The sequence below is a fragment of the Sus scrofa genome, chromosome 13, assembly GCF_054392235.1.
Source record: "Sus scrofa isolate SSC_HxYL_T2T_F1_AM1 chromosome 13, Sscrofa_HxYL_maternal_Yorkshire_Landrace_v2.0, whole genome shotgun sequence".
NCBI classification, from domain to species: Eukaryota; Metazoa; Chordata; class Mammalia; order Artiodactyla; family Suidae; genus Sus; species Sus scrofa.
In genome coordinates this window covers 92,321,314-92,336,032 of record NC_139395.1, presented here as the reverse complement: position 1 = coordinate 92,336,032, position 14,719 = coordinate 92,321,314, and the positions used below count along the sequence as shown (strand labels likewise).

Genomic DNA, 14,719 nt, shown 5'->3' with positions numbered 1-14,719 from the left:
TTCCCAGGCTAGGGGTTGAATCGGAGCTGTAGCCACCGGCCTACGCCAGAGCCACAGCAACGCGGGATCCGAGCCGCGTCTGCAGCCTACACCACAGCTCACGGCAACGCCGGATCATTAACCCACTGAGCAAGGGCAGGGACCGAACCCGCAACCTCATGGTTCCTAGTCGGATTCGTTAACCACTGCGCCACGACGGGAACTCCAGAAGAATTATTTTTAAGACTGCAAAATTGTACCCTTTGGGTATAAACTAAAGATTGAATGTACCCTGTTATACTGTGATCTTTCCTCTTCCTTACTCTTTTTATGAAGGACAGACTTTTTTTTTTTTTCTTTTTTTTTGTCTTTTCTAGGGCCGCACCAGCAGCATATGGAGGTTCCCAGGCTAAGGGTCTAATTGGGAGCTGTAGCCGCAGGCCTACAGCACAGCCACAGCAACGTGGGATCCATGCCATGTGTGTGACCTACACTATAGCTCATGCCAATGCCAGATCCTTAACCCACTGAGCAAGGCCAGAGATTGAACCCACAACCTTGTGGTTCCTAGTTGGATTTGTTAATCACTGAGCTATGACGGGGACTCCGGGACAGACTTTCTGAACAGAAGCTTTTTGGTTTGTGTTTTTGCATCCTTACTGTATTTTTTTTTTTTTTTTTTACCTTTTAAAAATTTATTGTATTCAACTATAGCTGATTTATAATGCTGTGTTAATTTCTGCTGTACAGCGGAATGGCTAAGTTATATACATATATATATTATTTTTTATATTCTTTTCCATTATACTTTATCACGGGATATTGAATATCATTTCCCGTGCTCAACAGTAGGACCTTGTTGTTTTTATATACTATGTATGGTAATAACCATACCACGTTTAAAGGGTATGTTAGGGTATTCCCAGTGATTAACAATTATTTTAAAAGTTGCAAGGAATTTTTTTGTACATTCATGTTTTTTCCTATTGATTTTCACCCATATGATACTTTTCTGAAAGGAGGATGTCTCAAGTAAAAGACATGCATTCTGGTGGGAAGGTAAAATTTTTTTTAAAGTTTTTAAGTTTTTCAGTGTCTGTGAGTCAGCATCTGCTCTGCAAAGAAGTTCAGTCTCCTTTTTTCAGATTCCACATGTCAGTGAAAGCATCAGATGTTGGTGTCTCAATGTACGGCTGACTTCACTTAGCATGATAGTTTCTAGGTCCATCTATGTTGCCAAAAATGCTGGTATTTCATTCGTTTTAATGGCTGAGTAATATTCCATTGTGTATATGTACCACCTCTTCTGGATCCACTCCTCTGTAGATGGATATTTAGGTTGTTTCCATGTCTTGGCTATTGTAAATAGTGCCGCAGTGAACATCGGAGTACACGTGTCTTTGTGAGTCGTGGTTTTCTCTGGATAGATGCCCAGGAGTGGGACTGCTGGATCAAATGGCAGTTCTATGTTTAGTTTTCTGAGGAATCTCCATACTGTTTTCCAAAGTGGTTGCACCAATTTACAATCCCACCAACAGTGTACTAGGGTTCCTTTTTCTGCACACCCTCTCCAGCACTTATTGCGTGTAGACTTTTGGATGATGGCCATTCTGGCTGGTGTAAGGTGGTAGCTCATAGTGGTTTTGATTTGCATTTCTCTAATAATGAGTGATGCTGAACATCTTTTCATGTGTTTTTTTGGCCATCTGTATGTCTTCTTTGGAGAACGGTCTGTTTAGATCTTCTGCCCATTTTTTGATGGGGTTGTTTGTTTTTTTGGTATGGAGCTGCAGAAGGTGTTTCTAAATTTTGGAGCTGAATCCCTTGTCAGTGGATTCACTTGCAAAGATTTTCTCCCATTCTGTGGGTTGTCTTTTTGTGTTGTTTAGGGTTTCCTTTGCTGTGCAGAAACTTTCAGTTTGATTAGGTCCCATTTGCATATTTTTGTTTTTTTGTCAGTACTCTAAGAGGTGGATCTGAGAAGATGTTGCTGTCGTTTATGTCAGAGAGTGTTTGGCCTATGTTTTCCTTTAGGAGTTTTATAGTGTCTGGTCTTATATCTAGATCTTTAATCCATTTTGAGTCTATTTTTGCGTATGGTGTTAGGGAGTGTTCTAATTTCATTCTTTTCCATGTGGCTGTCCAGTTTTCTCAGCACCACTTATTGAACAGGCTGTCCTTTCTCCATTGTATATTCTTGCCTCCTTTGTCATAGGTGAGTTGGCTGTAGGTGTGTGGGTTGAATTCTGGGCTTTCTGTCCTGTTCCACTGATCTATATTTTTGTCTTTGTGCCAGTACCATGCGGTTTTGATGACGGTTGCTTTGTAGTAGGGTGTGAAGTCTGGGAGCCTGATTCCTCCAGCTCCATTTTTCTTTCTCAGGATGTCTTTGGCTATTCTGGGTCTTTTGTGCTTCCAAACAAATTTTAAAATATTTTTTTCGAGTTCTGGGGAAAATGTTCTTGGTAATTTGATAGAGGTTGCACTGAACCTGTAGATTGCTTTAGGTAGTATAGTCATTTTGATAATATTAAGTAACTCTTCCAATCCACGAGCATGGTGTATCTTTCCATCTATTTGTGTCATCTTTGATTTCTTTCATCAGTGGCTTGTAGTTTTCCGAGTACAGGTCTTTTGTTTCCTTAGGTAGGTTTACTCCTAGGTATTTTATTCTTTTGGATGCGATGGTAAACGGGATTGCTTCCCTAATTTCATTTTCTGCTCTTTCATTGTTAGTATATAGAAATGCCGTTGATTTCTGTGTATTAATTTTGTATCCTGCGACTTTGCCAGATTTGTGGATGAGCTCTAACAGTTTTCTGGTAGAGTCTTTAGGATTCTCGGGGTATAGTATCATGTCATCTGCAAGTAGGGATAGTTTTACTTCTTCCTTTCCAATTTGGATTCCTTTTATCTCTTTTACTTCTCTGATCTCTGTGGCTAGGACTTCCAAAACTATGTTGAAGAGTAGTGGCGAGAGCCAACATCCTTGTCTTGTTCCTGATCTCAGCGGGAATTCTTTCAGCTTTTCACCATTGAGAATGATGTTCGCTGTGGGTTTGTCGTATAAGGCCTTTATCATGTTGAGGTAGGTTCCCGTTATGCCCACTTTCTGAAGGGTTTTTATCAGAAATGGGTGTTGGATTTTGTCAAAGGCTTTTTATGTGTCTATTGAGAGGATCATATGGTTTTTAGTCTTCAGTTTGTTAATGTGGTGTATCACACTGATGGATTTGTGGATATTGAAGAACCCTTGCATCCCTGGGATAAATCCCACTTGATCATGATGTACAACCCTTTCAATGTTTTGTTGGATTCGGTTTGCTAGTATTTTGTTGAGGATTTTTGCATCTATGTTCATCAGTGAAATTGGCCTGTAGTTTTCTTTCTTTTTTTTTTTTTTTTTTTTTTTTTTTGGTGGTGTCTTTGTCTGGTTTTGGTGTCAGGGTAATGGTGGCCTCATAGAATGAGTTTGGGAGTATCCCTTTCTCTGCAGTTTTTTGATAATAGTTTCAGAAGGAGAGGTGTTAGCTCTTCACTAAATGTTTGATAGGATTCGCCTGTGAAGCCCTCTGGTCCTGGACTTTTGTTTGTTGGAAGTTTTGTAAGCACAGTTTCAATTTCAGTTCTTGTGATGGGTCCATTCGTCTTTTCTATTTCATCTTGGTTTAGTCTTGGAAGATTGTACTTTTCTAAGAATTTGTCCATTTCTTCTAGGTTTTCCATTTTATTGGCGTATAGTTGCATATAGTAATCTCTTATGAATCCTTTGTATTTCTGTGATGATTGTTGTTACTTCTCCTTTTTCATTTCTAATTTTATTGATTTGAGTCCCCTCTTTTTTGCTTGGTAAGTCTGGCTTAGGGGTTTATCAATTTTGTGGATCTTTTCAAAGAACCAGCTTTTTGTTTCATTGCTCTTTTCTGTGGTTTTCTTTGTTTCTATTTCATTGATTTCTGCTCTGATCTTTATGATTTCTTTCCTTCTACTAACTTTCGGCCTTGTCTGTTCTCTCTTGAGCTGCTTTAGATGTAGAGTTAGCTTGTTTATTTGAGCTTTTTCTTGTTTCCTGAGGTGGGCTTGTATTGCCATGAACTTTCCTCTTAGAACGGCTTTTGCTGCATCCCATAGGTTTTGGAGTGTCGTATCTTTGTTGTCATTTGCTCTAGGTCTTTTTTAATTTCCTCTTTGATTTCTTCAGTGATCTGTTGGTTGTTTAGTCTCCACGTGTTTATGTTTTTTGCATATTTTTTCTTGTTGTTGATTGCCAGTCGTATATAGCGTTGTGGTTGGAAAAGATGCTTGATATGATTTCAATTTTCTTAAAGTTACCGAGGTTGGATTTGTAGCCCAGGATGTGATCAATCTTAGAGAATGTTCCATGTGCACTTGAGAAGAATGTGTATTCTGTTGCTTTTGGATGAAATGCCCTATAAATATCTATTAAGTCCATCTGGTTTAATGCCTCATTCAGGGCCTGTGTTTCCTTAATGATTTCCTGTCTGGTTGATCTGTCCATTGCTGTGAGTGGGGTGTTAAAGTCCCCCACTATGATTGTGTTATTGTCGATTTGTCCTTTTAAGGTTGTTAGCAGTTGCCTTAAATATTGTGGTGAACCTGTGTTGGGTGCGTAGATATTTAAAATTGTTATATCATCTTCTTGGATTGATCCTTTGACCATTATGTAATGTCCTTCTTTGTCCCTTAAAATATTCTTCATTTTAAAGTCTATTTTGTCTGATAGGAGTATTGCTAACTCCAGCTTTCTTTTGATAGCCGTTTGCTTGAAATATCTTCTTCCATCCTCTCACTTTCAATTTGTATGTGTCCCTAGAAGTGAAGTGGGTCTCTTGAAGACAGCATATATATGGATCTTGGTTTTGCATCCATTCAGCCAGTCTGTGTCTTTTGGTTGGGGCATGTGGTCCATTAACATTTAAGGTAATTATTGATATGTATGTTCTTATTGCCATTTTGTTAATTGCTTTGGGTTTGTTTTTTGCTGCTCTTTTTTCTTTCCCTCTTCTCTTGTTCTTTTCTGCCTATAGAAGTTCCTTTAGTATTTGTTGTAAGGCTGGTTTGGTGTTGCTGAATTCTCTCAGCTTTTGTTTATCTGTGAAGGTTTTGATCTCCTTCAAATCTGAATGAGAGCCTTGCTGGGTAGAGTAATCTTGGTTTGAGGTTTTTTCCTTTCATCATGTTAAGTATATCATGCCACTCCCTTCTGGCCTGCAGAGTTTCTGTTGAAAGATCTGCCGATAACCTTATTGGGGTTCCCTTGTATTTGTTTCTTTTCCCTAGCTGCTTTCAAGATTTTCTCTTTGTCTTTAATTTTGGTCAGTTTGATTAGTATGTGTCTCGGGGTGTTCCTCCTTGGGTTTATTTTATATGGTTCTCGTTGTGCTTCCTGGATTTGAGTGAGCAGTTCCTTCCCCATGTTAAGGAAGTTTTCGGCTATTATCTCTTGGAATATTTCTTCTGTCTCCTCTCTCTCTTCTCCTTCTGGCACCCCTATAATACGGGTGTTGGTGCGTTTAACATTGTCCCAGAGTTCTCTGGGACTCTCTTTATTTGTTTTCAATCTTTTTTCTCTTTTCTGTTCTGCATCCGTAATTTCCACTAATCTGTCCCCCACCTCGCTTATTCGTTCTTCTGCGTCCTGTATTCTGCTGTTAGCTGCTTCTAGTGAATTTTGTATTTCAGTTATTGTATTTTGCATCTCTTCTTGTTTAAGTTTTATATCTTGTATCTCTTTGCTCAGTGTTTCCTGTAAGTTATCCATCTTTGCCTCCAGTTTATTTCCAATGTCTTGCATCATCTTCAGCACCAACAGTCTAAAGTCTTTTTCCTGGAGGCTGAGAATCTCCTGATCACTTAGCTGATTTTCTAGGGATTTTTCTTTCTCTCTCATCTGAGTTACAGTTCTCTGTCTTTTCATTTTTATAGGATTTTGGTGTAGTGACCTTCTTACAGATAATAGAGTTATAGCATTTCTTACTTCTAATCCCTCTGGTGGGTGGGGCATAGTCTCTCTGGATGGGATTAGAGGTAGTTGTGTGCCTGAAGGGTCTTTAGGCAGCCTGTTTACTGAGGGGCGGGGCTTCGATCCCACCTGGATTGTTGTTTGCCCTGCTTCTCAGCACGACTAACAGGGACGGGGCGGGGGGGGGGGGGGGCAGATTTTCCCAAAATGGGCACCTCCAGAGAAAGGAACGCTGCAGAATATTCCTGAGAGCTTTGTCTTCAATGTCCTTCCCTCACAATAAGCCACGTTCACCCCTGTTTTCCTAGGATGTCCTCCAAGAACTGTGGTCAGGTTTTACCCGGATTCCCTTCGAGACTTTGCTTTGCCCTGGGACTCAGTGCACGTGAAAGTCTGTGTGTGCCTTTTAAGAATGGGGTCTCTGTTTCCCCCAGTCCCGTGGAGCTTCTGCACCCAAGCCCCACTGACCTTCAATGCCAGATGCTCCGGGGCTCTTTCTCCCCGTGCCAGATCCCCACACGTGGGATTTTCTTGTGGGGCTCAGTACTCCCACTAGTATAGGTGAGTCTCTGTGAACCAATTAGTTTCCAGTCTGTGGAGCTTCCCACCCAGGAGGTATGGGGTTGTTAATATCGTGAAATCACCCCTCCTACCTCTTGATGTGTCCTCCTCTTTTTCTTCTGGAGTAGGGTATCTTTTTTACGGTGTCCGGTCCATTTGGGTGAAGAATGCTCAGTCTTTAGTTGTGAATTTTGCTGTTTTTAGGAGAGAAGTTGAGCTCCAGTCCTTCTATTCTACCATCTTAATACTGTCCTGGTAAAGTCTCTTTACTGTATTTACTGTCCAGGTCTGTATTAAGAAAATATGTCTTGTAATAATGGGATAAACAGATAGACGGTAGATAAGATCAAGTGGATTTTTCTTAGCTTTTTATTCGTGCTTTATAATAAGTGTTATAGTCTCCCACGTTTGACAATGATGGTTTATTTTCTCTTTATTCATGGAGTTTATTTCATCCAAAATGTGTATAAAATGTGTATATTGATGTATTTGTCTATAGTATGTACAGACCTTAGTACACATACACAAGCTCATTTGTTGTGGCATTATTTGTAGTAATAAAATATCTAAAACAATAAATGTTCATCAACAGGTTAATGGTTAAATGTTAATGTGTATCTATATAGTGGATTATTGCAGCTTTCAGAAGCATCAAAACAGTCTCTAGGTCTTGCTGTGGATTAAGTATGTAGTATATTGATAATGAAAATAGAATGGTGCAGAACTCTGTATACCTATCAGAATAGAAAAGATACATGGAAATATATATGTGTTTTATCAGAATTTTTAAAATTCTGGTAAAATACACATATGATTTGCCAATTTATTTTGTGTGTGTGTGTGTACAGGTTCAGTGGTGTTAAATACATTCGTATGTTACGCAGTTTTTATCACCATCTATCTCTATAACTCTCTTGATCTTTTAAAACTGAAACCGTATTCCCATTAAACCCTCATTCCTCCTTACCCCCAGACCCTGGCAATCTCCATCCTAGTTTCTGTCTCTGATGATTTTAACTAAGTACGTAATGTAAGTGCAATCATAGTATTTGTCTTTTGGCAACTGGCTTATTTCACCTAACACAGTGTCCTCAGAGTCCATTCACATTGTGGCATATGTCAGAATTTGCTTCCTTTTTAAGGCTAAATACTATGCCATTGTGTGTGTGTGTACATGCCACATTTGCTCATCCATTCATCCACCAATGGGCACTTGGGTTACTATTAAGTTTTAGTTTTTGTGAACAGTACAGCTACAGATAAGGGTGTACAGATATCCTTGATAACCTGCTTTCAGTTCTTTTGGGTGCATATATAGATGTGTTATTGATATATAGTTAATTTGGTTTTTAATTTTTTGAGGAACTGCCATGCTGTTTTCCACAATAGCAGTACCATTTTTCATTTGCATCCATAGTCCAATTTCTCCACATCATTGTGTAGACTTTTTTTTGATAGTAGCTGTCCTAATAGATGTGAGGTAGCTTCTCATTATAATTTTTGACTTGCATGTCTCCTGATTATTAGTGATGTTGATCATCTTTTCACATGCTGCTTGGTCATTTACTTATCTTTTTTGAAGAAATGTCTGTTGAAGTCATTTGCCCATTTTTTGAATTAGGTTGATTTATTGAGTTTTAGGAGTTCTTTATTTATTCTGGATATTAATTTCTTATCTGTTATGATTTACAAATATTTTCTCATTCTTTGTGTTATGTTTTTATTCTTTTCCCATTGAATGGTCTTGGTACCCTTGTCAAAAGTTATTTAACCATATATGTGACAGTTTATGTCTGGCTGTCTATTCTCTTCCAGTGGTCTATATATTTGCCTTTATGCCAGCACCACACTGTTTTAATTACTCTAGTTTTGTAGTAAGTTTTAGGATCAGGAAGTGTGAGTGTTCCAACACTCTTTTTTTGTGTTATTTTTTGGAGGGAGTGGTTGTTTGTTTTGTTTGCTTGTTTGCTGTTCTCAGGGTATGCAGAAGTTCCCAGGCTTGGGTCTGAACCCACACCACCTCAGCGACCCTTGCTGCTGCAGTGACAACATTGGATTAAGAATTAAAAACCAATGGGAACTGCATCCAGCATTGTTCTTTTTTTCAAGATTATTTTGGCTTTCAAGGTCCTTTGAGATACCCTATGAATTATAGAATGGGTTTTAACTATATGTTCTTTAATTTCTTTCATGTGTACTTTTAAAAAAATGTTCCAATGTCTTTGGAAGAACATATAAGGAATGAATAATTTTGGTTGAAAGAACCAGTATTCTTTAGTAAGTAAGGCATGAGGGCAAGGGTGGGCAAGTTTTCATTGTATAACTTTTATCACCTTTTGAATTTTGAGCCATGTAAATGTGTTGCCTATTCAATAAAGAAAAATAACATAACATTTTCCCCCTTCCCCTTTTCTCTCTCTCCCTCTCTCTCTCCCTCTCTCTCTCTCTCTCTCTCTCTCTCTCACACACACACACACACACACAAACACACACATTCATGCACACATCTGCCACAGGTAAGATACCTCTTTCTCCAAAGAGTGAGCGCAGGAACAAGACTTGTTAGGATCTGTACTAGTCTAGTTAAATGGAATGAATGCATGAAATAATGATATTTTCAGGCAATTTTAAGTTGGTCAGTATGGCAGGATAGTAGCTTGTAAATAGGGATCTGATGTGACAGATGACTGAACAGGTAGTAATTGAGAGCCTTACTTGCCAGGCTGAGGAGTTTGGTGGTTATGAGAGTATTGAAGATCAGAGAGCATCCAATAAACAAGGATGCAGTGATGGGATTAAGTTTGTAACATAAAGATTACTATGGTTATACTATTAGAATAGAAAGGCATAGTCTAACAAATATGATGTAAGCCATATCTGTAGTTAATATTTTCTAGTAAGTTTCAACATGTAGATAAAATTAACTTTAATAATATAATTTATTTAACCTAATATACCTAAAATATTATCATCTCATCATGTAATCAGTATATTAGTGAGATATTTTATATGCTTTTTCATATTAAATCTTCACAGTCTTGTGGATATTCAACACATTGTTCACCTAAATTTTGAGCAGCCATGTTTCAAATGTTCTGTTAGCTATGTGAGGGTAGAGGCTCTAATGTGGGATAGTGCATGTATGGAAAATCAGTGTGTCTTTTTGTTGAAAAGTGCATAATCGTTTGTCATTCAGGAATTGCAGATTAAGACTACAGGGAGTTATTGCTATACAACTGTAGAATGGCTGAAATCTAAAAACCTGATAGTAAGATTTTCCTGTCAAGAATGTGAAGCGGTAGGTGCTCTCATTCATTGCTAGTCAGAATGCAAAATGGTATCACCACTTTGGAAAACATTGTACAAAACTAAACATAATTTTTTTTTGTATCATCTAGTAATTGTCCTCCTATGCCTTTACACAACTATTTGTTTTTTCCATACAAAACCCTGTATATGAATGCCAAAGGCACTTCATTCCTAACTGCCAAAAGTAGTGGCCAAGATACTCATCATTAGGTAAATTGATGACAAAATATGGTACATCAGTGAAATGGAATATTGTTTAGAGATAAATAGAAATGAGCTATTATTCAACCACTAAAAGACATGAATCAATCTTAAATGTGTAAAAGTGAAAGACGCCAGTAGGAAAAGCCTATATCCTCTGTGATTTCAATTATATAACTTTTTTGAAAGATGAATTTTCATAGTGGTGATTTTTTAAAAGAAAATTGGTGACTGCCAAGGGGGAAGTAGGAGGTTTGAATGGGTGTGAGAGACAGGTATTTTTTAAGGTAGTACAACTATTCTCTGTGATACCATGATTGTGCATGCATGACACTGTGTATTTGTCCAAACCCACTGAACTTTTCAGGAAAAGAGTAAGTTTTTAATTTAATGTAATTTTTTGGCCATGGCATTCATTGGCTTGATACGGGATCTCAGTTCCCAGACGAGGGATTGAATCCCAGACCAGGCTGGGATCCTAACTATTAGATCACCAGGGAACTCCCCCCAAAAGAGTGAACTTCATAAATGAAGATTTTTTTAATAGTCATTTAGAAAGTTAAGGGAATACCAGGATGGCATGTTGAGTGTAACAAAGTAATCTAACTCTTTTGCAATGAAGGAGATTTCCTGATTTCAGTAACTTCCGAAATAAGTCTATAAGACTTCAGTCAAAGAAATTGGACACAGTGGATGTAAGAACTACAGTCTGGTTCATAAAGTTGTCTTACATGGGGTATGACTTAAAATAGTGTTCTGTATGTTTATTGATGAGAGCCGTATTTCTCATTGTTGGACTGGGAGTTTATATAGATGAGCCAAGGAGAAGAGATATCCATGTGGTAATGGATTAGAGTTGGAGGTACCAGTTTCAACTTATATTTAGCTTAATATAGATAATAAATCATTGTGTATAGCAGTATTTATAGTTATGTGTACATATATGAAACTTATATTTCTTTGTTTTGTCTGCTTAAGGGCCTATAATCAACAGCACTCAGTATTAAGGAATACTCATCCATATTGAATGAATGAAAATAGACAAATCTTCCATACTGAAGAATTTCAAATAGTATGTGTAAATACTCTACCTTTAAGGAGGTGGAATATAGTTCCCCACCCCTTAAATGTGGGATTCACATGGTGACTTTCTTGCAAAAGGCGCATTATGGAAAAGGAAGGAAAAATAACTTTACAGAAGAGAGCCCTGACAATTTACCACCTCAGCCAACTGTTAACAGTCAATATTGGGTGATAAATCATGTTGGTGGTGGAGTTCCCATCGTGGCGCAGTGGTTAACGAATCCGACTAGGAACCATGAGGTTGCAGGTTTGGTCCCTGGCCTTGCTCAGTGAGTTAAGGATCTGGCGTTGCCATGAGCTGTGGTGTAGGTTTCAGACGTGACTTGGATCCCACGTTGCTGTGGCTCTGGCATAGGCCGGTGGCTGCAGCTCTGATTCGACCCCTAGCCTGGGAACCGGAACCTCCGTATGCCATGGGAGTGGCCCTAGAAAAGGCATAAAGACCAAAAAAAAAAAAAAAAATCATGTTGTTAGTATGTCCCCTTGACTTGAGGTGATAAAAATGACCCTTTATCTCATATCTTCCTCCCCAAACCTGTAATCCCAGTTTAGCTGTGAGAAAAATGTTAGACAAACTATAGTTGAGGTACATTGTATACAATATCTGAAATACCTATACAATACAACATACCTGTAAAATACAAAATACCTATGCAAAATTCCTCGAAATTGTCAAGGTCACCAAAAACCAGGAAAGTGTCAAAACTGTTGAAGCAATAAGGAGCTTAGGGAGACATGTGAATATGATGTGGTATCCTTGATGGGCTCCTATAAAGAAAAAGTCAGAAGAAAAAAAGTAAGAAAATCTGAATGAAGTGTGCACATTTATTAATGTATCAATATTGGTTCATTAGCTACAACAAATACAAATAGTAAGATGTCAGTAATAGGGGTAATTAGGTATATGTGGGAATTCCTTGTGGTGTCTTCACAAATTTTTGTAAATCTAACACTATTCTAAAAATAATTTATTTAAAAACAAGCAGTAAGTTTATTATGTATTAACCCCCACACAAAAATTATTGTCAGGCTGTTAAACTGTGAAGAAGAGTGGAAGAATACAGGAATAGAGAATGAAAGGAGCAGGTCCTGTGAGCAGGGAGAGAAGCCCCTGCATGCTATGCTTTGTAGTGTTCCTCCAGGGCCCTCTAGTTATAAAGCCTACCACTGCAGCAGAAACAAAAGAGAAATGTTTACAAAGTCCAACTCCAGCATGGAAAATGTAGACTTGGAGAGGAGAAGCAATAAATTATAACTGAAACAGGCTGTTAATGAGAGTGAAGTAAACCACTCAAGAGAGACTATAAAGATTGAGAAGATGTTCAGGAGATACCTAAGGTAACATCAATAGGTAAAGGATATTGGGAGGGAAAAGACATCTGAAATGCAAGGAAGAAATAACATGGCTTGTTCAGAGAATTTTTTTTAAAATGTCTATTACATTTCACCATTAATTTTCTTGGTAAGTTTGGTGAAGCAGCAAGCCTGGTGAGTTTATATATGAATGAAATTTATGGCAATAATAACAGTGGCTGCAAGCAGTTCTGACCTGAATCTAAAGGTGAGATATAGATAATGTAATAACTATGTTGACTTTTTAAAAAAAATTTGGGGCTTGGGATGGGTTGTTAATTGTAAAATGTGGAGTCTGTCAAGGCAGGAATATTTTTTTTGTTTATTGCCACATATCTAGTACCTAGAATGGTTCCAAATGTGCTCAGTATCTATTTGTTGCATGACTGGATTAGAGATCTTCGAGAACTTAAATTGAGGGAGAAGTTGAACATGCAGCTTTTCCAAATAATGTTTTATTGAGCAAAACTGAGGAAATCGAGTATTGAGGAAAATAGGAAGAAGAAGATGTCGAGAAGAGGGCATGGTCAGGGACATGGTTAAAATGTTCTCATTGGCATTATTGTACAAAATACTAAATTTTTGAACTTTATTTTATGCTGTATATAATTTTACTTGTACTTTGCTGTTTGTACTTTGTTTTTATTACTGAAAACATTGTAAAGCTTCCTTTGGGATTATCTTATATAATCAGTACTAACTGCCTTTTACAGGATCAAATGTAATTTGAGATCATATGCTGTATACCTCCATTTAATTTAACTTTTCTTCATCTTTGTACTTAGTCTACAAATAAGAAACCTCGAAAATCTCCAGGAGAGAAGAGTAGAATTGAAGCTGGAGTTAGAGGAACAGGCCGTGGAAGAGCTAATGGGCACCCTCAACAGAATGGTGAAGGGGAGCCTGTCACATTATTTGAAGTGGTGAAACTGGGGAAAAGTGCAATGCAGGTAAATTTTAAGTATTTTTATCTTATTAAAACAGTATGGTCAATAATATGTGGAACCTGTTAGTGTATATTTGATATTTTATATACTCTTATTGTGTAATCAAGTTTATTAACTTAAATGTTTTTCTTAATAATAAGATGAAGATTACAAACTTAGATTGAATTGTGCTGAGTTAAGGTAACTTGCATATAATAGGAGCTGCCTAGGAGAATTTTTATTGCCTTAATAACATATATTTTTTTAGAATTTTGACTTAATATAAGTAAAATATGTGTATTGAAGAATAATTCGAAGAAAAGTGATATGAAATATTCCTAAGTAGTGAAGTAGGAATAACCACAGTTAATATCATATGGTTATTTGTGTGTATGCGTGTGATCTTTTATAACTTTCTTACTCTCTTTTTTCTCTCCTCGTTCACTCAACAAATATTGAATATTCTATAAGAGTACACCTTATCAGTTTCTTTACTAATGAATTATAAGAATAAACCATACTTATTTTACTTTTCCTTTAGTGTGTCTTCCCATTTTTTCACTGTTATACAACTTACTCATTATTCGTCTTTACTTTTCTGCATGTATTTATTTTAAAGTACTGAAGGTGAAATTATTTGCTGAAAGAGTATTTCTTAACTCTGGTTTATAAATATCGTTTTACTCTCCAGAGTCTTGTACTACTTTATCTTTCACCAGGTACATAGCTCGCAGTTGGATATTTTATATTTAAGGGTTATTTGACAACATAGATGAAAATGATAATTCATTATTTTAATTTGCATTTTTTGATTACTAATGATTAATAATATATTAAATCTTTATTTGATATTTGCTCATTTTTGATACCTCATTTGCTTTTTTTTTTTTTTTTTTGGTCTTTTTTCTGGTGCCGCACCTACAGCATATGGAGGTTCCCAGGCTAGGGGTCCAATCGGAGCTGTAGCCACTGGCCTATGCCAGAGCCACAGAAGTGCCAGATCCGAGCCGCATCTGCAACCTACACCACAGCTCACTGCAACGCCGGATCCTTAACCCACTGAGTGAGGCCAGGGATCGAACCTGCAACCTCATGGTTCCTAGTTGGATTCGTTAACCATTGAGCCACAATGGGAACTCCCTGATACCTCATTTTCAATTTCAGTTTACAATTAAGGTAATTTATGAAACATTTATTTTTAGAACTTAAAGCAGGCAACTTTATGTTAGTATGTTTTCTATGCTACAGATGTGGCCCTAAAGAGAAAAACAAACAAACAAAAACCTCACTTTTAGGAAATCATGGGCTGAAGGAAGGGAAAGGA

At 37.4% G+C, this 14,719-nt stretch overlaps 2 protein-coding genes across 7 annotated transcripts in view; one reads left to right on the top strand and one right to left on the bottom strand.

Annotated features, from left to right (window-relative positions):
- Positions 1-14,719, bottom strand: part of IL20RB (interleukin 20 receptor subunit beta) — a 991,209-nt gene that overhangs the window by 389,295 nt on the left and 587,195 nt on the right. The gene's annotated exons all lie outside the window — the stretch shown is intronic.
- STAG1 (STAG1 cohesin complex component) overlaps positions 1-14,719 on the top strand; it is a 420,442-nt gene that overhangs the window by 155,174 nt on the left and 250,549 nt on the right. For all 6 annotated transcript variants that reach the window (XM_084989804.1, XM_084989803.1, XM_084989805.1 and 3 more), the window contains one exon: positions 13,255-13,419. In XM_084989804.1, the coding sequence (XP_084845930.1) occupies positions 13,255-13,419 (165 nt within the window). The remainder of the gene's footprint in view (positions 1-13,254; positions 13,420-14,719) is intronic.